The 24,245-nt window shown below is 40.1% G+C and overlaps 1 protein-coding gene across 2 annotated transcripts; it reads left to right on the forward strand.

Moving 5' to 3' along the window:
- Positions 1-318: 318 nt before the first annotated feature.
- cbx2 (chromobox homolog 2 (Drosophila Pc class)) lies at positions 319-23,973 on the forward strand. 2 transcript variants are annotated; one of them, XM_048592830.1, is made up of 4 exons: positions 319-426; positions 738-807; positions 19,554-20,808; positions 23,763-23,973. In XM_048592830.1, the coding sequence occupies exons 1-4, from the start codon at positions 341-343 to the stop codon at positions 23,933-23,935; spliced, it is 1,584 nt and encodes a 527-aa protein (XP_048448787.1). In that variant the 5' UTR covers positions 319-340; the 3' UTR covers positions 23,936-23,973. The 2 variants fall into 2 exon arrangements, with proteins under 2 accessions (XP_048448787.1, XP_048448786.1); XM_048592829.1 differs by lacking the exon at positions 23,763-23,973 and having other exon boundaries at positions 19,554-23,697.
- The last annotated feature ends 272 nt before the right edge of the window (positions 23,974-24,245 follow it).

A 24,245-nucleotide genomic window follows, 5' to 3' on the forward strand; every position in this document is an offset into this window, starting at 1 on the left:
TAGCAATATAGCAAGAATGCAAATTTAGCCAAGCTTTAAAGTTTCTGCTTTGGTCAGGTTTGATCTCCTCGTTCAAAAGTGTGTTCAGTATGTTTTCTATTAACATGAAAGGTAATCTCGCATTTCAATATTAGGGACATTTTAACTGGCTAAAAAATCAGTTTTAGTTCAATTTTTTTTTGCCAGTTTTCAGTGCAAGCTTAAGCAAAAGTGTACACTACCTGAAAGGCAGAAATATCAGTAAATTTGCATTTGATTTTACAGAATAAATAGTGAGCATAATTTCTGTATCTTAGAATAAAGTGCAAAATTACATTTTCCTTTATCATCATGATATATTATGTTCTTTTTTTTTGATAGACATAATAGCTGGGAGCCAGAAGAAAATATTCTTGATCCCCGGCTCCTGCTAGCTTTTCAAAGAAGGTAAGAATATTTCTTCCATTTAATTCCATAACTATGTTTCTTCTATACCCCAGGCAAGAGAGTGAGTAGATCACCTGTGCCTTCTACTTATTTTGATGTTCACTTAACTATCTAGGTGTTTAGAAGCACAAAAGCCCCTTCCAACTTTTGATTTTTTTTTTTGCTCCACTTAGTTTCCCAGTGAGATCAAGATTGGAAATTTGTTTGCACCTTTTTTTATTGTGGGTTTGACCAGCATACTTGAGTTATCAATAGTCACATGAATGTTGTGTTTTATTGAGAGTAAGGATGGAATTTTGTTTTAATTGCAGCCAACAAGAGAGAGAACTGCAGAATCGGAAACGAGGCAAGAGGCCCAGGGGCAGACCAAGAAAACATGTGGTATGATTGTTTGTTTTTTTTTCCTTTTTGTTTTATGTCAGTCTAATAGTGAAAAGAGTACTTCTTGTTTTCAGTGACTCTGGTGATTATATTAGCTCAAGTCAAATTAGAATTACAAACAAGCCATTTTTGGAATGCCACAGAGGATGAGTGTTACTTGAATTTATAACCTTTTTTTTAAGGAAGTTAATCAGTTGGGTACATAACAAACATGCAAGAGCAATCAGTACCAATTTTGAATCTTGTCCTGAGTTGTAAAGAGCATTATTATAAATATTTAATGACCATTTCCCCAGAGTTATATTTTTGGATAACTAGAACCTCCTGCTGTTGGTTGCCTTTTTAGTTTGGGTATCAGTCAGCCACATTTGCTTCGGGTTTGACAGAATCATTTCATGTGGAAAATAACAATTACTTTGTTTATTTAAAATGCAAATTGCTTGCTTAGTGAACAATATAATTGTTGTCCCTTTTTCTAACAGACAAGCTTAACTTTTTGATCGATATTACTTTTGTGTCATACGTAGAACATAGAACAGTACAGCACAGTACAGGCCCTTTGGCTCACGATGTTGTGCTAACCTATTATCCTCCTAAGATCAAACTACCCTGTATAGACTACATTATACTGTCATCCATGTGCCTATCCAAGAGTTACTTTAGAGACTTTTAAGCATCTGACTCCACTACCACTGCCGGCAGCGCATTTCACACACCCACCACTCTCTGTGTGTAAAGAACCTACCTCTGACATCTCCCCTATACCTTTCTCTAATCGCCTTAAAATTATGTCCCCTTGTAATAGTCATTTCTGCCCTGGGAAAAAGTCTCTGACTATCCACTCTATTTGTGCCTCTCATCATCTTGTACACCTCTATTAAGTCACCTCTCATCCTTCTTTGCTCCAATGAAAAAAGCACTAGCTCCCTCAAAATTTCCTCCTAAGACCTGCCCTCCAGTCCAGGCAGCATCCTGGTAAATCTCCTCTGCACCCTCCCTAAAGCTTCCACATCCTTCCTATAATGAGACGACCAGAACTGAACACAGTATGCCAAGTGTAGTCTAACCAGGGTTTCATAGAGCTGCAGCATAACCTCGTGGCTCTTAAACTCAATCCCCCTGCCAATGAAAGCCAACACACCATATGCCTTCCTTACAATCCTATCAACTTGGGTAGCAACTTTAAGGGATCTATGGACATGGATGCCAAGATCCCTCTGTTCCTCCACACTGCCAAGAATCCTGCCATTAACCCTGTATTCTGCATTCAAATTCGACCTTCCAAAATGAATCACTTCACACTTTTCTGGGTTGAATTCCATCTGCCACTTCTTTGCCCAGCTCTGCATCCTGTCAGTGTCCCTTTGCAACCTACCACAGCCCTCCACACTATCCACCACTCCACCAACCTTCGTGTCATCGGCAAACTTACTAACCCACCCTTCCACTTTCTCATCCAAGTCATTTATAAAGATCTCAAAGAGCAGAGGTCCCGGAACAGATCCCTGTGGAACACCACTGGTCACCAAGCTCCAAGCTGAATACTTTCCATCTACTACCACCCTCTGTCTTCTATTGGACAGCCAGTTTTGTATCCGGACAGCCAAATTTCCCTGAATCCCATGCCTCCTTACTTTCTGAATGAGCCTATCATGGGGAACTTTATTGAATGCCTTGCTAAAATCCATATACACACATCCACTGCCCTGCCTTCATCGATGTGCTTTGTCACAGCCTCAAAAGAATTCAGTAAAGCTTGTGAGGCATGTCCTGCGCCTCACAAAGCCATGCTGACTATTTCTAATCAAACTGTGCTTTTCCAAATAATCATAAATACTATCTCTCAGAATCCTCTCCAATAATTTGTCCAGCACAGAGGTAAGACTGACTGGTCTATAAGTCCCAGGATTATCCCTATTCCCTTTCTTGAACAAGGGAATGACATTTGCCACCCTCCAATCATGTGGTACTACACCAGTGGACAGCGAGGGCGCAAAGGTCATCGCCAAAGGGGCAGCAATCTCTTCCCTCGCTTCCTGTAGTAACCTTGGGTATATCTCGTCTGGCCCAGGGGACTTATCTGTCCTCATGTTTTTCAAAATTTCTAGCACATCCTCCTTCCTAACATCAACCTGTTCGAGCATATCTGCCTGTTTCATGCTGTCTTCACAAACGTTAAGGTCCCTCTCACTGGTGAATACTGAAGCAAGGTATTCATTAAGGACCTCCCCTACCACCTCCGACTCCGCGCACAAGTTCCCTCCACTATCCCTGATTGGTCCTACCCTCACCCTGGCCATCCTCTTGTTCCTCACATAAGCGTAGAACGTCTTGGGGTTTTCCTTGATCCTACCCGCCAAGGTTTTTTCATACCCCCTTCGAGCTCTCCTAAGTCCATTCTTCAGTTCCTTCCTGGCTACCTTGTAGACCTCTAGAGCCCTGTCTGATACTTGCTTCCTTCTTCCTCTTGACTAGATGTTCCACATGTCTTGTCACCCAAGGTTCCTTCACCTTACCATCCCTTCCTTGCCTCAGTGGGACAAACCTATCCAGTACTCGTAGCAGCTGCTCCCTAAACAACCTTCACATTTCTGTTGTGCATTTCCCTGAGAACATATGTTCCCAATTTATACTCTGCAGTTCTTGCCTAATAGCATTGTAATTTCCCCCTCCCCCAATTGAATACTTTCCCATATCATCTGCTCCTATCCCTCTCCATAACTATAGTCAAGGTCAGGGAGTTGTAATCACTATCACCAAAATGATCTGACACCGGGCCTGTTTTGTTGCCAAGCACCAAATCCAATATGGCCCCCCTCTAACCGGCCTATCTACATATTGAGTCAGAAATCTTTCCTGGACACACCTCTCAAAATCTGCTGCATCCAAACTATTTGCACTTAGGAGGTTCTAGTCTGTATTAGGGAAGTTGAAGTCACCCATGACAACAACCCTATTACTTCTGCACCTTTCCACAATCTGTCTCCCAATCTGTTCCTCAGTGTTTCTGTTGCTATTGGGGGGTCTATAAAACTCCTAATAAAGTGACTGCTCCTTTCCTTTTTCTGACTTCCATCCAAACTGACTCAGTAGACAAACACTCCTCGATGACCTCCCTTTCTGCAGCTGTGGTACCATCCCTGATTAGCAATGCCACTCCCCCACCTCTTTTATCTCTCTCCCTATTCCTTGTGAAACATCTTTACCCGGGAACATCCAGCAACCATTCCTGCCCCTGTGTTATCCAAGTCTCTGTAATGGCCACAACGTCATAGTTCCAAGTATTGATCCATGCTCTAAGTTCATTACCCTTATTCCTGACACGTCTTGCATTAAAATCGACACACTTCAACCCATTGCACTGACTGCAACTTTGCCCTATCAACTGTTTATGCTTCCTCACAGACTCTCTATGTTGTATCTGCCTGTACATCGGCTACCCCATTCTGATTTGTAGCTCTGGTTCCCATCCCCCTGCCAAACTAGTTTAAACCCTCCTGAAGAGCTCTAGCAAACCTCCCGCCCAGGATATTGGAGCGCCTCCAATTAATGTGCAATCCATCCTTCCTGTACAGGTCCCACCTTCCCCAGAAGGTATCCCAATGTAATGTTTGCTTAAAGTGAAAATTCCATTGTGATTTCCTAATCATCTATAACAGACCCTATAAGGTGTTTGTAGCCCTCATATGGGTTTTATTTCTTTTATATTGGCAGTGAAATGGGCAGGTATATTGCAGAGAAATGTGACCTGATGCATTTTGGAAGGAACACCAAAGATACAGTATAAATTAATTTTAAACACCCAGGAACCAGAAACTTCAATTTATGTGTACAAATTTTTAAAGGTGGCAGGATAAATTTAAAAGCTCCAACCGGGATCCATGGCTTTATTAATTGAGACAGAGAACCAATGCAAAGAAACTCTGCTCAACCTTTTTATAACTTATTGGCTAGGCTTCGAATGAAGTGATGTGTGAAATTCTGCATGTTGCTATTTAAAAAGGGTATCAAGGCTTTGGAAAAGAGATTTACCAGGATGATACTAGGGATAAGGAACTTCAGTTATGTGGAAAAACAAGAGCATCTTATGATTGAGCTTTACAGCAGAAAAGTTTAAGGTTAATAGAGTTGTTAAAAGCTCAGAGTTTTTTAAAGAGTAAATAAAGAAACTATTTCCACTAGTAGGAGGGTTAGTATCTGGAGGGCACCAATTCAGGATAATTTCAAAAAGAACTGGGGGGCGATGTGGTGAACCTTATTTAATGCAGTGTGATCTGTTATGTACCTCCTGTAAGGCAGCAGGAGAAGACTCTAATAACTTTAATTAACAAGTTGACTATATACTTGGAAATGTTTGAGGGGCAATACAGAAAGAGTAGGGGAGTGAAACTGATTGAATAACTCTTTTGAACAGCTGATATAAGCATAATGGGGCAAATAGCCACTTCCTCTGTTCTACAATCAGCTGGATTACGTTGGGCCAAACTTTTTTGTTTTTATTTTCAGTACTAGTGTAAGTATTGCTAAGCTGCAACACTAGTATATACCTGGCAATATGGAAACAAGTATGTCCTGTCAGAACAACACGAACCAATCAATTTCCATCCCATATGTCTACTCCTTGATTATGAGCAAATTGATAGAAGGTCTCTTTGGCAGTGCTATCAAGCGACTCTTGCTTACAATAACCTTCTGGCATTTTGGGCTCTGCCAGGCCACTCAACTCTCAACCTCATTTAAAGCCTTAATCACGATGGCACAAAAGAGTTGGACTCCAGAGGTGAGAGTTGCTACACTTGCCATCGAGATAGTATTTGACAGAATGCAGGATCAAAGAACTCTAGCAAATTGAGAGTCAGTGGGAATCTGGGAGAAAGTTCTCCACTGTTTGGACTTGTATCTACCACAAAGGAAGATGATTGTGATTATTGTTCGATTGTCTCTGTCTCTGTCCCAGGCCATAATTGCAGAAATTTCTCAGGGTGGTGGCCTAGCTCCAACCATTTTCAGCTGCTTAACCAATTACCTCCCCACCATCATGTGTCAGAGATGATGTTTGCACAATTTTCAGCAACATTCTCACTCTTCAGATAGCAAAGCAGTCTATCGATATCAATGTCAGCCCAAGCATGAATGTGGTGCAGGCTACTGCGTAAGTGGCAGGTAACATTTGCAGTGTGCAAGTCTCAGGTGATGGCCATGTCCAACAAGAGAGAATGTAACTATCACCCCTTGATATTCAATGGCAGTACCATAACGGAATCCAGTAATATTAACATTGAGGTCTACCATCAACCAGCATCTAAACATTGGTGACAAAACCAGGTGAGTGACTCGGAATTCTGGTGCAAGTAACTTGCTTCATGTCTTTTCAATGCCTGTCTACGGCAGAGTCAACATGGACCCGTCAAGGGCAAGGTCATACCTGATAAATCTGTTTAGAATTCTTTGAAGAAGTAATGAGCAAGTTAGACAAAGGAGAGCCAGTGGATGACCTGTTTTTGGATTTCTAGAAGTCCTTTGTTCAGGTGCTGCATAGGAGGCTGCTAACTAAGAGAAGAACCCATAGTGTTAGGGGCATGGATAGGGGATTGGTTGACTGGCAGAACGCAGACAGTAGGGATAAAGCGGTCTTTTTCAGGATGGCAGCTGGTGACTAGGAGAGTTCAGCAGGGGTTTGTGTTGGAACCACAACTATTCACATCAATCAGTAACAATCTGTACAAAGGAGCTGAGGGCACTGTTGCTAAGTTTGCAGATATCAAAGATAGATTGAGGGATATGTAGTCTTGAGGAAGTGAGAAAACTACTGAAGGACTTAGACATGTTAGGAGAGTGGGCAAAGAAGTGGCAGGTGGAATGCAGTGTTGGAAAGTGTCAAGTGTGAACTGTTTTGAGCTCCATATCTAAAGAAGGATGGTTTGGCATTGGAGGGGTTCCAGAGGAGGTCTACAAGAATGATCCCGAGGATGAGGGTCCTGTCTAATGAGGAGCAGTTGAGGACTCTGGCCTGGATTCTGATGGAGTTTAGAAGGATGAGGGGGAATCTGATTCTCACTTGCACAATACTGCGGGGCATGGATAGAGTTGACATGGAGAAGATTTCTTCACAAATAGTAGAGACTAGGACCTGAGGGCACAGCCTCGGAGTGAGGAATCTCTTCAGCCAGAGAGTGGTTAATCTGTGGAACTCATTGCTGCAAAAGGCTGTGAAGGGTAAGGTCATTCAGTGTATTTATGACAGAGGTAGGTAGATTCTTGATTAGTATGGGGAGCAAGGGTTACAGGGAGAAGGCAGGAGAATGGGGTTGAGAAACATATCAGTCATGATCAAATGGCGGGGCAGACTCGATGGGCCAAATGGCCTTATTCTGCTCCTGTATCTTGTGGTCTTACCTCTGGTCTGCCATCTGCGAGGTACAAGTTAAGAATGTGGTAAATACTCTTTCCCCTTGCCTGTCTGAGTGCAGGTCCAACAAAAATCAAATAACTCAACATCAGCCAAGACAAAACAGCCCACTTTATAGGCATTCCATCCATCACCTTAAGTATCGACTTCCTGCACCAAGGTACAGTGGCAGCAATATGTACCGTCTATAAGATAGACTGTAACAGTTTATCACGTTGTTTGTTTGGACTTTAGTAGAGCGTTTGACAAGGTTCCATGTGGTAGACCAGTTAGTAAAGTTAGGTCACATGGGATTCAGAGAGCGCTTGCTGACTGGATACATAGTTGGTTTAATGGCAGGAGACAGAGTGGTGGTAGAAAGCTGCTTTCCAGACTGGATGCCTGTCACCAGTGGGATTGGTTCTGGGTCCTCTTTTTGTTTGTCATTCATATAAATGATTTGTTTGAGAATCTAGAAGGCATGCTTAGTAAGTTTGTGGATGACACCAATTAGTGACAGTAAAGAAGGTTGCCTAAGATGGCAAAGGGATCTTGACCAAATGGGTCAATTGGCTGAAAAATGGGAGATGACGTTCAATTTGGATAAATGAGATATTGCATTTTGGTACAACCAGCGGCAGGACTTATACAAATAATGGTAGGGCCTTGGGTAGTGCCCTAGAACAGAGGGGTTCAGGTACATAATTCTTTGAAGTTTGCATCACATAGGTGGTTAAAAAGTCATTTAGCATGCTTTCCTTCATTGCTTAGACCTTTGAGTATAGGACTTAAAACATCCTGTTGAAGTTATACAGGATGTTGGTGAGGCCTCTTCTGAAGTAGTGACCAGAACTAGTCACCCTGTCATAGGAATTACATTAAGCTAGAGAGAGTTCAGTAGCGATATGTGAAGATGTTGCCAGGTATGGAAGGTTTTGAGTTATAAAGAAAGGCTGGGACATTTTTCACTGGAGCATAGCAAGTTGAGAGGTGACCTTTTATAGAGGTTTATAAAATCATGAGGGGTATAGATTGAGTTAATGGTAGGTGTCTTTTCCCTTGGATGGGGGATTTCAAGATTGGGGGCATATTTGTAAGGTGAGTGGAGAGAGATTTTAAAGTCATGAGGGGCAAATTTTTTAGTGTGGTTCATGTGTGGAATGAACTAGCAGGAAACACAGCTACAGTGTTTAAAAGACACTTGGATAAGTACATGATTAAGAAATGTTTGGAGGGACATGGTCCAAGCGCAGATAGGTAGGACTAGTTTAGTTTAGGATGTTCAGCATGGAATGTTTGGACCAAAGGCTCTGTTTCCGTATTGTGTGACTCTTTTATTATCATTTTCTAAATCCGTTGATCTCTACCAGCTGGAACAACTAGAGCAGCAGTTGCATTGGAATGTCACCTCTTCAAGCCATACAATATTCTGACTTGGAAGTAAATGGCTATTTCATTACTATTGTTAAGGCAAAATCCTGGAACTTTCTCCTTTTTAACACCTGTAGCTATCCCGACACCATTTGGACTGTAGCTATTCACAAAATGGCTCATCTCCACCCTCTTGAGGGTAACTACAGATGGGCAAAAAATGTTGGTCTAGGAGCAATGCCCACATCCCCTCTGTGGTATGATTTTTTTTTGATTTTTAGAAAATGATGATATCATGTATCAGGATTTCTTAGTGGAGAAAACTTGCCAAATTAAGCAATATTTTGAAGAAACCAATGCATCAGGATGGCGTTCATGCCACTAAAATATTTCTTTAAAAACTTGACAACCAGCAGAACAGTAGATATTTTAAGTACACAGGCATCAATTGATGGCAAAATTGATTTGGGGGAAAAAATATACTGGTGAGGTTAATGGCACTCACTGTTACTAATGCACAAGTCAAACAGCAACTTCTGCAAAACACCGTGCATGTCGAGATGTAAAAATCCAGAAGCTGCTGTTTGAGATGCGCTGCTGTGCCATAAGCTGTTTCCAAACAACATCTGGTAGGCTTCTCATTCAACTTTGCTCAGCAGATATAGGAGTGTGTTTTGCACAACAAACACATACTCGAATAGCAAAATGTCCAGAGAGAAATAGTAAAGGATTGGGAATGTGGCCAGTGAGCTAATTTCTTCAAACAAAATCTAAGTGTGGCTATTCACACCAAAATGCACTCTGCATCCAAGCAGTAATTCAATCTGTGGAATCTGAATCTAAGGGCCTGGAATCTTCAGTTTATATCCCAGTTGAAGTATCATTGGTTAAAACAGTTTAGGAACTGATATCATTCAAACTTAATTTTTGAACTTTACGCACTTCGAACACACTTTTTTTTGTCAATGTCCCTGCCGACCCTTCAGATTAGTCTACAAGAGCTTAAAAGTTAAATTTACTGTCAGTCTTCATGTAGAAGATGTTAATAGCATTCCAAAATTACTAAATAGTCGATTGGGAAACAGAAGGAGAGGAAATAAATCTAATAACTATCACTAGAGATAATGTGCTCGGGAAGCTAATGGGGCTAAAGACCAACAAGGCCCTAGGACCAGATGAGATGTATCTTGGGTGTTAAAGTAGCTGCAGAGATAGTGAACGCACCAGTAGTAATCTTCCAAGCTTCCTTAGATTTCAGAAGATTTGACAGTTTTCCAATATAATATCTTTTTTTTTGGAAAGGAGACAAAAAGAGGGTAACTATAGGCCAGATAGCTTAATAATTGTAATTGGGAAAATGTTGGAGTCTGCTAATGGATGTCATAGCAGAGCATTTGAAATCAAGCAGAATCAGCATGACTTCAAAAGGGGAATTCATGCCTGATAAATTCTTTGAAGAAGTAACAATCCAGGATAGATAAAGGGGCAGGATATTAAATATTAGGATTTTCAAAAGACGTCTGATAAGGTGCTGCACATCAGGCTACTTAAGATAAGAGTTCATGGAATTGGAGGTAGTATGTTAGCATGAAATAAGGATTGACTAACTATTAGAGGACAGAGTTGGGATAAAGGGGCCATTTTCAGGATGGAAACCTAGAACTAGTGGAGTACCACCGGGATCAGTACTGGATCCACAATCATTTGCAAGATGTATTAATAATGTGGATGAGAAAAATGATTGTGATGTAGCCAAGCTTTCAGATGACCCAAAATACGTGGGAAGGCAAGTGGTGAGGATGAGATAATGTTTCTATCCCTCTGCAGACAGGCTAAGCAATTGAGCAAAAATTTAGATATAAAATGATATAGTAAAAATGTGAAGTTATGCATTTAAGCAGGAAAAATAGAGCTGAATATTATCTAAATAGAGAAAAACTGCAGAAAGCTCCAGCAGAGGGCTTTGGGAGTCCTTATCCATGAATCGCAAAAAGCTTGCATCCAAGTGCATTGTGTAATAGGCAAATGGAATGTTGACTTTTATTTCAAAGGAAGTAAAGTCTAAAAAGTGTGGAGGTTTTGCTAAAATTGTACAAGATATTAGTTATATCACAGCTGGTATGCAGTGAATAATATTGGGCCCCTTATCTAGGGAAAGATATCTTGGCATTGGAGGTAGTCCAGAGAAGGTTCACTAGGCTGATACCAAGTATGGGAAGTCTGTCTTATGAGGAGAGGTTGAGTAGGTTGGGTCCATTCTCATTGGAACATAGACGAATAAGTGGTAACCTTTATTGAAATATACAGTGTCCTTAGGGGACTTGATAGGGTAGATGCACTAAGGTTGTTCTCCCTTGTGGGAGAGAGGGATAAGACGGCATAATCTTGGCATAAAGGGTAACACATTTAAAACAGGTGAGGTGGAATTTCTTCTGAGGGTAGTGAATCTATGGAATTCTTTATTACAGAAGGCTGTCAAGGCTGGGCTATTTAAGTATATTGAAGGCTGAGACAAATTTTTAATCAGTAAAGGAATCGAGAGTTACAGGTGAAGGCAGAAAGTGAAGCTGAAGATCATCAGATCAGACATCATGTCACTCAGTGACAGAGCAGACTCAATGGGCTGACTGGCCTACTTGTTGCATGTCTTATTACCTTAATCCTATGAAAACTTTATTTTTTCAAAATCAACTTGTTTAGTAGATTTTTTTTTAAATCAACCTGTCATGACCCACCTCTGAGGCAGGTGAGACTTGTACCCAGGCTACCACTGTACCACAAGAGCTCTATGAGGGTATCACATTGAACTTTGATCAGTTCAAGAATAATAAAAGAACTATTGGGCTGCCATTTCAGGGGCCTGAGCAATATGGACTGTGGTGAGATGTGTGGTAGAATCAGATGAGTTTTTGCAAAGCACTGGAGAGTTTCTTGCTAGGCAGCAGCAAGTTGCCAATTAAGGGTGATTATTGCTGGTTCAATGCCTTGTTAGCAGCCTCATTTAATATTCTGCTTTCTACTTTGCCAAACACTCCAAGCAAGCTAGGCATTGAGAAAACTGGACGTGGAAATCAGAACGGGTTCCTGGTGGATTCAGCTTGTCACTTGCTCCACGTTGCATTTGATCAAACTGCACCCAAGGCTATGATCCACAACATCACTGAACACGCCCCTTATCCAAGGACAATGGCATTGGTGTTTGCCAATTTCACACAACCATCATGTCACCTCTATAATATTGCGGTAGGGATCTCTGGAAACACAGACTGGCCACTAACATTGGAAGGCTGCTGAAGGGACCCAGCCACATCTCAGGGCTGCTAGCTTGCTCACTTAGTGGCAACCTGCTTGCTTGCACCATCCATCCCTTGCCATTTAGCAGAATTGTACAACCAGGCAGCTTGCCTTGCTGTTCAGGAGTCCTCCGTCAAGAGTGTACATTTCGCTGTACGGCAGTGTGCTACATCAAACTCATGCCTGCTCCATTTGCCATCAGTTTACATGGCAAAGACACTACATGTGCAGCAAGCAAGCAGCCATCAGAGTCTTAGGGGAGTAGTTCTCTAAAGTCGTAGTCATACAGCGCAGAAACAGACCCTTCAGTCCAACCAGTCTATGCTGACCATAATCCCAAACTAAACTACTCCCACCTGTTTGTGCTTCGCCCATGTTCCTCCAGACATTTCTTATTCATGCACTTAATTGAATTCTTTTAAACATTGTAACAATATCTGCATCTGCCACTTTTCCTGGAAATTTATTCTGCACTGGAAACGCTCTCTGTTTGAAAAACAAAAGTTGCCACTCAAGTCTTTAAGTCCATGGAGGTACCCATCAGTAAGAGTATCCCAGCACAATACGTCAAAGGTATCAGTCCAGGCTTTTAGCAGCAGCCAGGCATCAGTTCAGAATGATCCCATTAAGGTGCTTCATGCCTCTGCAATCCAGTGTGTCACAGTCAGTCCTGTGGCTCCATAGCGGCTAGCCTGAGGTTTAGGGTGAACAGAATCATGGAAATGCACAACCACTAGTCAAGGGTCTCAGAACTTCTAGAAAGATGCATGCAGACAAGTTTGGGGATCTGGGAAAATTTGAGGCCAATGGGAAGACTTGCCAGGAAGGGGATTTAGATATTCAGGCAGAGGCTGCAAGACACTGGATGAGGAATGCTCACTTGCCTTCACTTTTGCTGGAAACCAAAGTTCAATGGGAAAGAAAATGGCTGTACTCATACTGAGAGTGATTTGGGGTAACTGACAACCCCTTACAAAGGGGCAACAGCACCCAGATGCTAGGGCTGTTATAGGGAAAGACATTGCACACAGATCCATGCATGGTACATGGCATAGACCTGCAGCATCCCTAGTCCTTGGATTTTCTAATCCATTGTCCTTCCCTGCTTTGAAAATCTCTGACGGGTAAATGTTTGGACACAGGCTGCAAAAGAATAGGGATGTTGTACAAGGAGGGCCAACGGTATCAGCATGACCTGATGCCCTGTGTATGCATTGTTCCTGTTTGCTTCTAGGTAATGCAGCAGGCTCTAGGCGCACAGACCTCCATCCATGGAACTTCTTCGTCTGTGGTCATGAAGTCATGCTTGATTGTGTAGCTGAATAACTTGATGACAGACTCTAAAAGCCAGATGTTAGATTAAGACAATGAAATTTTTATAAAAATGCAACATTACTTGTAATTCATTATCATCTATGCCACCCAAATGTCCTCAGTAGGTCACCTGTGCCCTCTCCCACTATGTCTTGTGTGCTCCCAGCTCTTGCAGCTGGAACAGAGGGAGCTTGTTTGGCAGTGTTGGCCATGAGGGTTTGGTCATGTGACCTTGGAGGACTTATATCCAGGTGAGCCAGACGTACGAAGGCTCATCCCACCAGAAGCAGTTTGACCCTCCTTGGTGTGAAACTTCAAGGGGGTGGGGTGGTCAGGCAAGGTGGACCAAGAGACTACCTTTGAGTGTTCTGAGAGGAGACTTCTGAACGCCCTACGTGTGATTCCTTCTCTGGCTGGGTGCCTCCAGTCACTGCCCTGTCTCGTTGAGGAAGGGGCACTGCAGTTTGTGCCAGGACTAATGGTTTGGGTACAAGTGAGTGTGAAGTGACAAAGTATGGCACTTACCCAAGTGCAATGGAGAAGACCTTCTTACAGCACAGTGGAGACCATGCTGACCCAGGTAGTGACTGGGATCAGGCTTTCGGGGTCTAGTGGCATGGCTTTGTCTGTGTCCTCCAGGAAGAAGACCCCTCAACCAGTACCTCTGGCTTCCCACCAGAGAATGAATGGTGCAATCTTCCCTTTCTGTGACATCTTCCAGAAACATTCAGCAAACAAGCCATCTATGGAATTACTTTGTTCAAATACATAACAGCCTCTCAGCCCCTTTAAAGGCATAGTCATGAGAGATGCTGGTCTTTCGCTGGATATTTTGAGTGGTGAGTTGCTAGTCACTGGTACATGGTAAGATGGGCCATGCTATGGATCAGGATAGGTAGTTAATGAGACACATTTGATAAAATGCAGGGAGAGAACTTGCTAGGCTTTGTGGTGAAAACCCTCCAAAAACCTCAATGTAACTTGGACTTTGCCAAAAAAGAAAACACAAGGTTCAGCCCATTGATTCAATTGAATGGATAAGAGTTGAACAAATATTGACAATATCCTGGAACCTCATTGCAGCTTCACCATATAATGACACAAGTAGGTGGCTCTCCAACAGTTTTGACAAATTTGTCTGTGGTGGTGTTGGTGCTTGGAGTGTGGGCTCCTGGCTGTGGTAGGCCTGGACTGGAACCATGTTTGGGACCTCTCATTGAAGATGAACCATATTTAAGTACTTTTTATTTTACTCTTTTTTTTATACCTCAAAATGGCAGCAGATTGTGGTGACAGAACACTTTTCACTACATCTCCCTAGATTTATGTGATAATAAAGCATGCGTCCATTTGTGCATGAATTCCAGTGAGCTGGATTGTCAGCATGCCCACATTCCATGGATGAATTTACAAAAGTTGCTTCGGTGGAAATGTTTCCTTTTCTTCTAGATGCTTTGGTAGTCAGCATGTGAGGTTGAACCTCCTGATTGATTTGTGACACTATTATACAGTTAATTGCATGAGGAGATTTCTTTCACATTTCCCCGTTTCTCTTAAAGTGTGTTTTCAGTTAATGAGAAAAATCAACATGGATTTCAAAATATTCTGACCATTCATGCCTCCCTGAATATCTCCCATCTTGGTTACTCCCTTAAATCTCAATTATCTGAATGGATATGATTGACAAGTAATGTACGCATCCACTGCAGTCTGGCTAGACCGTAAACAACCAGCTCTAACCTGTCTAAACTATTGACCATTCCATAATTGTCCTGAAGATAAACCTCCAGTTAAATTTCCTCTTCTGCAAACTGTCTTCATAATCACCACCACGAGCTCCCATCTTCTCCACCCTTGCTTCCAGAATATATGAAGAATTCCCAGATGATTTTTGTCATTAAAATTGAGACCATCCAATCTTTTTTTTTCTGTACTTCCCCACCCTATCAGTCCAAACTTCCTCAAATTTCCCACTGCTGTACCCTTGAATTCATCTCATTCAGCCATTCCATTAGAAAAACCATTTATTTTGTACCACTGTGACATCAACCCACATCATGGCTACTTCACCTCCATTGTTGCTGAAGTCCTTATCCTACCCTTTGTTACACTCTTATTGGCTATTCCAGTGCAGTCCTGACTGGCTTCCCACTTTCTACCTTCCATAATTTTGATCAACCAAAAATCTGCTGCCATGTCCTAATTCTCATCCAGCTCAGTTCACCTGTCAAACTGTGCTCTTTGAAGCATTGGTAAGCAAAGCTTTAATTTCAAAATTCACAACCTTGTTACTAAATTCCTCCATGTCCACTCCATTCCATGTCTCTGTATTTTCCTGCCCTACTACACTCAAGAGACATCAGTGCTCTTCCAATTCCAGCCTTTGGAGTGGTCCTGCACTACTGTGGAATTTCCTGCCTAAATCTCACTGCCTTGTTTCCCTGTTTTTTTTTATTTTGAGGCATTCTTTGAGCCCACCCCTTTTAACCAAGCTTTTGGTTATTTGCCCTAATTTCTCATTGTCATTTGATGTCAAATAATACATCTGTGAAGCATTGTAGCATAATTTACACTGTAAAGGTACTTTTTGTTTTAAAGTAAAAGTTACTACTAAAGTTATCATGTCATACCTTTTGAGCAATGGGTATTTTGGATTTACTGAAAATGTTGGTAGCAGGCACTAAAAACACTGACTTCTTGCCTCTTATCTAATTGAAACTTTCACTCACTTTTCAAAGATTGAGGAGTTAACTGTTTGTTTAGTAAGTAAAATGTGATCTGGGCTGTGGAAACTATGATTAAGAAAGTGTTATCAACTAATCTAGAAGGACACTCTCTCATTTTAGTACAAAAGAAATGCTGCATTATTAAAGTAGTGTCCTTCAGCTGAAGTGTTCAGATTGTTCATTCAGTGCAGTTAAAGATGCTGTAGCACCTTTTTTAAAAAGACAAAACAATCAATGTTCTCCAGTGTCCTGGTCAGCATCTATATATCAATTAATAACTTAAACAGGTCAATATGACATTGTCACATTAGTTTTGAGAGAATGTTAGTTTAGAATGGCTGTGGATTTTATCTACATAATAGCTGCTGCACTTGATGAAATTTATTGCATAAAGTGTTTTGCAGTGTTTTCAGTATGAAAGGTAATTGCCTAAATGAAAGCATTAGAATTATTCATTATGGAAGTTTTTAGAGACTGTCAAATGTTTGCTATTTAGAATTGCCAAGAGTTGCAGATTAAAATATGGCTTTTTACAAAACTTTGTAGTTTTTAAAAGAAATAAGCATGAGCTCAACTGCTGAATGAGGAAAGGCAAAAAAGTTATATTGCTATGCCTATTCCGAGTGTCACCATACAGTGACATACCTACACTACAGAACACAGTTGAATATGCCACTGACTGTTGGAGGTCCTTCATACAAATATCTATGTAATGAAATCAAGTTGTCAGTCCAGAAAGATATATTCTGCATGATAGTTTACTTTTTGAGTTTTCTCTAAATTGAACTTTAATCCAAGTTGAAAATAATTAAGCTAATTTATTGTGCATATTGCAAAGAAAGTAGAAAGAAAAGGAATGAAAATTGAAAGAAAGAAATACAGTAAAGGAGATGGTGATTGTTATTTGTAACAAATATGGCAGATGGAATCACAATTGCAGTGTTCTTAAATAATTGTATTTCCTTCTACAAGAATAATAAATTACTACATCTATATTCTGCTCACGCAGAACCACCTCCCAACAGTTGATTGAATCTTTAAAAGTAGCTGAAATTGTGAAAGAAAGGTCAATTATTGGAATGTGACTGTAAGATTTTTAAAACCTGGTCATTCTGTCAGAAACATGCATAATTAGTGTTCAGTTTAACATTGCTGATGCCTTAAGGGAATCAGCAACATTTAATGTGCGGGGAAGTGACAGCCTAGTGGTATTATCACTGGACTGTTAACCCAGAGATCCAGGTAATGCTCTGGGGACCTGGTTTAAATCTTGCCAAGGCTAATGGTGGAATTTTCATTCAATTAAAAAGAAATCTGGTATTAAGAGTCTAGTGATGACCATTAATCCAATGTCAATTTGTTGAAAAAAAAACCCATCTGGTTCACTTAGCTTTTATGGAAGGAAACTGCCATCCTTGCCTGGTCTGGCCTATATGTGACTCCAGACCTACACCAATGCGCTGGGCTCTTAACTGCCCTTTGAGCAATTGGGGATGGACAATAAACGCTGGCTTAGGCGTGACTCCCTCATTCCGTAAATGAATTATTTTTTTTTTAAAAAACAACCTGGACACCTGATTGCAATTAGTTGAATTTTTTTGTGAAACCAAGCAATCACGTGAGAATAAATTTACATTTTAAAGCTCAGTCTCTAAATTTCCAAAGAATGATGGAATAGAGACAAAAATTTACTTAGTTTGGTACTGGTGTTGCATTTTCATTGTAAACAGGATTTTTGTCCTTCAAATTCAAAAGATAAAACATTCCCAATTAGGAAGAAAAGTGATATTTGGGTAGTGATTTTGGACAAGTTATAAAATTAGTTTTTAAGTTTAAAACTTTTTCTGTACCCTGCTACCAGCATCATGCATAATCTTCTGATTTGTATAACTAGGTAGAAACTTGCTTATTCACTTCCACTAATTCTTCTCTAACTAGTTGCAAATGTAGGTATTCCAAAACAGCAGTCCTGGGTAATGACATTTTTTTCCCTCTTTTGCCTTGATGAGCCAAAGAAAAGTATACTCCTATAGCCATTTGTGGTGACAGAACAAATTTTTACCACTACAGCATGTGGTGCAACATTGCCCACAATTACACACTAAATTGGACTTAGCTGTCGGTCAGCAGAGTGGATGGGCTGACTAGGTAGACTTTGTGGCAAGAGGAAAGGTACTTTTCGAAGACCTGGCCTTATTAATATAGAGCTGGTGAGCTGCACACCTCAAATGTGTGTATTGCTGAAACTCACTAGCTCTGGGGCAGTGCAGTACGCCAGCTATCCAGGGTAAATACAAAAGTGGATACAATCAGAAAGGTAGCGGGGGACTTGCTGAAAGTGTCCGTTAAAGTAACTTAAATGCTCGCTCTTTCTTCCCCTCCAGCCACCATGTTTTACTGAGCAGAGCAGCAGCTGGATAAGTTTACCCAGTAGGTAGTTAAAAATGCATTGGAGTCCTATATCATATCATGATTAATATAGAGTAAAGATGTTTCCACCAAGTAAGCACTTAGTGGACAGGTGGGGGAGTGGCCCTGGGAAAAAGTGGTGGAATGATTTTGGAGCAATAAGTCTGTTACTACCTAGTTCCTGTGAAGCAGATGGAGTTCAATTCCTCTCTTTTAATACTGCTGTCTATCTTTTTTTCTCATTTCTACTAAAAGTAAAATTATCAACTTATAAATCTTTGATATAACAAGGTGTAGAGCTGGATGAACACAGCAGGCCAAGCAGCATCAGAGGAGCAGGAAGGCTGACGTTTCGGGCCTAGACCCTTCTTCAGAACCGGCATCTGCAGTTCCTGTTATCTATAAATCTTTGACTCGGTTTTTATTTCCTGAACCTGTAAATTCAGTCTTAAGAGTTGTGTAGATAACTTCTGGAATTGGAATACCACTTAATGTAGAGGAGGATCCTTTGCTATGCAATAGGTATATGGGGAAATCTTTCCAGCATTTTCACATATAGGGAATCTCGCCTTCTGCTAGTATATTTCAGGATGATTTTGCCCACAAATCATTCTCTTCTATTGCATGAGGTTTTGTTATCTCCAAAGGATGCTAAGAAAATAGTCCCAATAGCAATAGCTTTAATCTGGAACTAGCATATGAACTTGATACTGAAAGAAAACATTATTAAAGGCAGTTCACATTTCCAGAATTAACATCTTTAGCTTTCAGCGCAAATTAATTTTAGTTCTCCTGTAATATTCCATGGTTTTAATTGCTAATCAATTATTAATGGTGCAGATTTGCAAGACTTCTTGGGTGAATAAGCTTTTGTTATTGGAATATTGTCTTCACCATAAATTGATTTCTGATAAAAGGCTAAATTTCATACACTGATAACACTTCAATTGTAACAATAATAGATGTGCATCTTTAAAAATGCAAAAGCAAATGCTGTAAATGCTCAAACATGGCATCGTGAACAGAACAATGAGCTTCACTTAAGAATCTTTGAACGTTCTGAGTTTCAATGAGCCCAGTTTGCCTGTACATTTGAAAATGTGGTCTGATTTGAGTGCTTTCAGCATATTCTGCTTTTGTTTCAGATTTCCAACACCTCGAATTGTTTTTTATTTGTGGAAATTTCTAGGAGCAAGCTTGGCTTTTGTCCTCTTCTTTTTTTTTTTGTTTTGGTTTTTGCCTAGGAACAAGAAGCTCCCCTTTCTTCAAAATCAAGTAGCTCTTCTGAAGAGGATGATGATGAGGAGGATGATGAGGAGGAGGAGGAGGAGGAAGAGGAAAGTGATGATCAGGCACCGACCACACTTCGCAGCAATGAGCGGCGGGAAGAATCTGAACGTATCCCACAAAAACGGATCCAAACTGAAATCAGCCAAACTAAAACAGATCTGAAGGACACTGGCAAAAAAAAACGGACCAGCAAAGTAATTTGCCCTGAACCTCGGAAGAACATAAAAATTAAACCAGGAAAAACATTGAAAACATCTGGAAATGATACAAGTGGTGACTCTGGAACAGATGAATCGTCAAAAGAGAAGCTGGAAAAACCAGAGGGACCTTTGAGTGAAAATAACATGGGCTCAGAAAGGAGTACTTTGGAATCTGTAAACGTATCAAGTGGGATGTTAAATTCAAACATCTTTAATTCAGCAAAATCCAGTAATCCCAGGGCAGCCTTGCAAGTAGCAAACAGTACAGGATCAGGCCAGCATTTATCTAGCGTACATCCTGCCAGTGCAATGGCACTGAATAAGACTGCCTCTGAAATGCAGTCTGGGAATACAATGCCGCTGAATTCACAGGGAATGAATGAGAAAAATAAGATTGGATTAATTAAGAATCCAGGAAATGCTAAAAACTCAGAGTTATGCAAATCAGACTGCGACTCAAAGGGTTTGAATATGCCTGGACCAATCAAGTCCAGTTCTGGTGTTTGTAATTCATCTAATTCAGGATCAAATTCCCAAAGTGCAAATGGTCAATGTCCTAGTACTCTTGGGCGGAATTTACAAATACCAAACTCTCAGAACGCTAATTCAGGATTAAATTCACATGCCTTAAATCTACAAAATACCAACAAAATAGGATTGAGTTCAAAAAGTGGATCTAGTCCATCGGGTTTGACTTCAAAAAACATCAACAATAGTTTGTCGTTTGTGATCTCTAGAAGTGTTGGCACTCCAGGACTGAATTCAACTGAATTGAACTCTCATGTTGTTTCTAATAAAGTATTAAATTCACAGGCTGTCAATAGCCAGGCATTATGTGAGAGCAGTGGAAAAGATAGTGTTGAGAAGGAGAATCAGATTAAACCAGATAAGGAGACTACAAACACTGCAATTCATCATTCTGACAACCAAATCCGAGACACTGACAAAAAGGATGTTTCATCTGAGATATCAAAACAAAGCAGCACCTTGCCAACAGAGCTGAGCACAGGTGAGGAGACAATGAGTTCGGACTCTGATCATGACTCTTCGTTTTCAAGTGTAATTCCAAACCCATCCATTTCAGTCCAGACAAACCAAGACTGGAAACCCACCCGCAGTCTGATTGAGCATGTGTTTGTCACTGATGTAACAGCCAACTTGGTCACGGTAACAGTGAAGGAGAGTCCAACCAGTGTCGGCTTTTTCAACATCCGACATTATTAGTCATTAGTTGAAAACAAACTCTCGTAATCTCTTGTTGATTTTCCTATAGAAATCCATTTTGACCTTGGCCTTTATGACCTTTTGCCTCGTACTTTACAACTATAAACAGCATTTACAATAATGCACAAATTACAATTGCTTCCACTTTGAACAAAAACAGTGCATTACATAGAAAGTAGACCCTATGAATAGGCTGTTTTGTCAGATTGTCAATCAACAGCCCAGTTCAGTTTTTTTTTGTACGTAGACTTTTGTGTAAATTTGAGTATGATTTGAGTAACTGCAAAGTAACATCTGTATTTGACTATCCATTTTTATAAAATGAAGGTTAAAGAATGAAAATCATGAACAGATAAGTAATTTGTATTGATGCCAGGAACAGTAAGAGCCTGGGGAGTTCAGCCATGATGAAGATTATGTTTTAGTGATTATTATAGGTGTTTAGTCAGTGCATGGAACTTTATAAGTATAGAAGTAAGGTGACCATGGAGGAATAGTGTAACTTGTTGCTGAAACATCTTAGATTTTGATTTGTATTTGTTAGGAAGTGCAAGAAAGTTACCACCTACAAGCATGTATACATGCCCCTTTTCATCAGAGAATGGACCCAGTATTGATTGGGCTACAGCTGAGAGTTGACACCATAATTGGCCACTAGAAATTCACAACACCACTCATCATTGTTTGTTTCAGTTGGGGAGGGGTTGATTAAACTGAGTACTCCAAAAGAGCAGAAAATGAGAAGTGAACAAATGTTATTTGATTATTTTAGAATGACAATTCTACTCTGAACCTTGTACTCGGAAACTTCTTGAAATGCTTCAATGGTGACCAAAACGCATTGGTCACTAATCATGGAAACATCACATAATGCATTTCTTTTTTGTGTGTGTTTTTGTAAGCAGTGTTTTGCCCTGGTTAATAGGGATAATTTAATCTGTGCTGATAAGATGTTATAAAAACTGAATTATATTGAGGCCACCAGCAACGTATCAAATGATGACATGTAATTTTGAGCTTTTTCATCAGCAGTATTGTTTACAAACTAGGTTATAGGATGGAATTTAGAAAACAGCCTTTAAACTTTGAATCCAGTTGCAGGGGGACCTGCCAAAAATTATTTTTTCAATTTTCTCTTAATCCCATTGGAAATCTTCACCTTTTGTAAAACCTAGTCTCCCTACTACCTACTCATCTTTTTTGTCTTTTTTTTTTCCAAATGGTGTCCTACACTGCTCTTGGATTCTAGAATATCAGCCATGGTTCAGCAGATTAGCACCCTTGGCTGTGAGTCAAAAAACTGTGGGTTCAAGCCTTACTCCAGAGACTTGAACACTGGACAGACTAACATTCCTGTTCTGATGCTGAGGTAGTGTGCATGCTGAAGTACTATGTTTCAAATGAATCATTTTATTTAAAAAAGACATTCTATCCATCCTGAGTTGGCTAGACGGGTACAGAGTGATGTAGAATCTCAATGATGCAGCTTCAATCTCAGCTAGGCTTCCTTGGCTTACCCCACATTGATGCCTCTTAAGCTATATCTAGCTAATTGTTTCTGTCTCTGGATAATAGGGAAAAGCCTAAGTGCTGGATTCACCATGGAATACCAAGTAAGCTAACAGCTGAAGTTTTATTGACCAAGGCTTGAACCAGTGACTTAGGTATGAGTCCAGTACAGCAGTGATTGAGTAGCCTTGAGCCGACTGTGCTGTTCATTTTAGACTTGGTTTTTCAGTATCTTTTATCGTACTTGAAACTTAGCTAATCTGTCAATTGCTATTTTGCAAATTTCGATTGGAGCAACATTCACAGCATTCGGGAAATAGGAGGGGAGAGAATTCCACACTTCCACTGAAAAATATTCCCTGACTTGGTCCTGAATGGTTTTGCACCATCGTTTCCCTCACTTCTTTCTGGATATCTCCACCAAAGGAAAAAGCTTTTCTGTATCTACTTTGTTTTGAATTCTATCATTTTAAATACCTCAAATTAGACCACCTAAAATGCGATGGAATGAACTTGTCTTCATAAATGGTCCCTAAACAGTTAATTATCAATCTGTGATTTCAACACCATTGTTTTGCACACACATATCCACATACATATCGCATTGGAATATGTGTGTGCATGTGCCCAGAACTGAATGCAATATAGCAGATGGGATATGATTGAATCTTGATTATATTTCAAGCGTAACTTCCTTGTTTTTGGGTGCCAATCTTCTTGAGATGAAGACTAACTTCTATTAGCCTTTTTGACTTGTTTGTGGCTACATAAGCTAAGTTTTAAATCGAATTAACAAACTTAATGGTGGTTTAAAAGTTGTGAAATGTGACTTAAACAGTGAGCTACTTCATTTTAATCTATATGAGCATTCATCTATTAGTTGAGGTACTGGATAATGACTAGTGGTCGAACCATACTTGAACAAAAAATATTAATCTCTATGGGAGGAGAGGGCAGGAAAAAAAGTAAGGTGAAAATACTAATTTTTTTATTATTGAGATTTTTGAATAGCTGTAGATTTAACCTTTAGGCTAACTCAACAGTAGGTTCAGCATTAACTTAATTTTTATAAAATTAAAATGTGTATCAAAGTGTTACTGTGAAGTTGTTTTTGTATTTTTTTTAAAGGAACAGAAAATTGTTAAATAAACCAATTCAATTGCAACGTTGTCATTTTTATTATTTTAATTATGAAAAATATTTTCTTTCCCACTTCCTTGCACCTCACAGGAGCCATTATTTCACTTCCACCCCCACTGATGAAAAGGACAGGACCTATCTTACTCCACAGGTGTTACCCCTACTGTTCTCATGTTGATACAATCTCGTATTCAGTGCAATCCGAGCATCAAGCAGACCAGGCATTTTATCCGTGTTTAAGCATTTCGAAAAAAAGTTCATAAACCAGCAATTATTTTGAAATAAACCAGTTTTCAACTCACTTGTGCATTCCTTATTTTTTCTTTTATGTAATATTATAAATAAATTGTCAGGAAAAATTACAACAGTGGAAGTCATCTGCTGTCAACGCTTCCAACAACTTAAACTGAAGCATGAAGTTCTAAACTGAAATTGGGCCTTTGACTTTATTAAAAATAATTGGGTGAGTTCCTCCACAGCCAATCCCTCTAATAGAAGGTATGCCTTTAGACTACTGCCCTGTCCTCATTGACTTAAAGTTTTCAAAGGGGTGAACTAGGTAGAAAGGATTGA

This window comes from Rhincodon typus, unplaced genomic scaffold (genome assembly GCF_021869965.1).
Source record: "Rhincodon typus isolate 14 unplaced genomic scaffold, sRhiTyp1.1 hic_rhity00001883, whole genome shotgun sequence".
Taxonomy (NCBI): domain Eukaryota; kingdom Metazoa; phylum Chordata; class Chondrichthyes; order Orectolobiformes; family Rhincodontidae; genus Rhincodon; species Rhincodon typus.

Excerpts from the sequence above, each read along its gene's own strand:
- cbx2 (XM_048592829.1), top strand. The coding sequence starts at position 341 with ATGTTCTTTTTTTTTGATAGACATAATAGCTGGGAGCCAGAAGAAAAT. Across the intron at positions 427-737 it reads CTGCTAGCTTTTCAAAGAAG|CCAACAAGAGAGAGAACTGC; the intron begins GTAAGAATATTT and ends TTTTAATTGCAG. Across the intron at positions 808-19,553 it reads GCAGACCAAGAAAACATGTG|GAACAAGAAGCTCCCCTTTC; the intron begins GTATGATTGTTT and ends GTTTTTGCCTAG.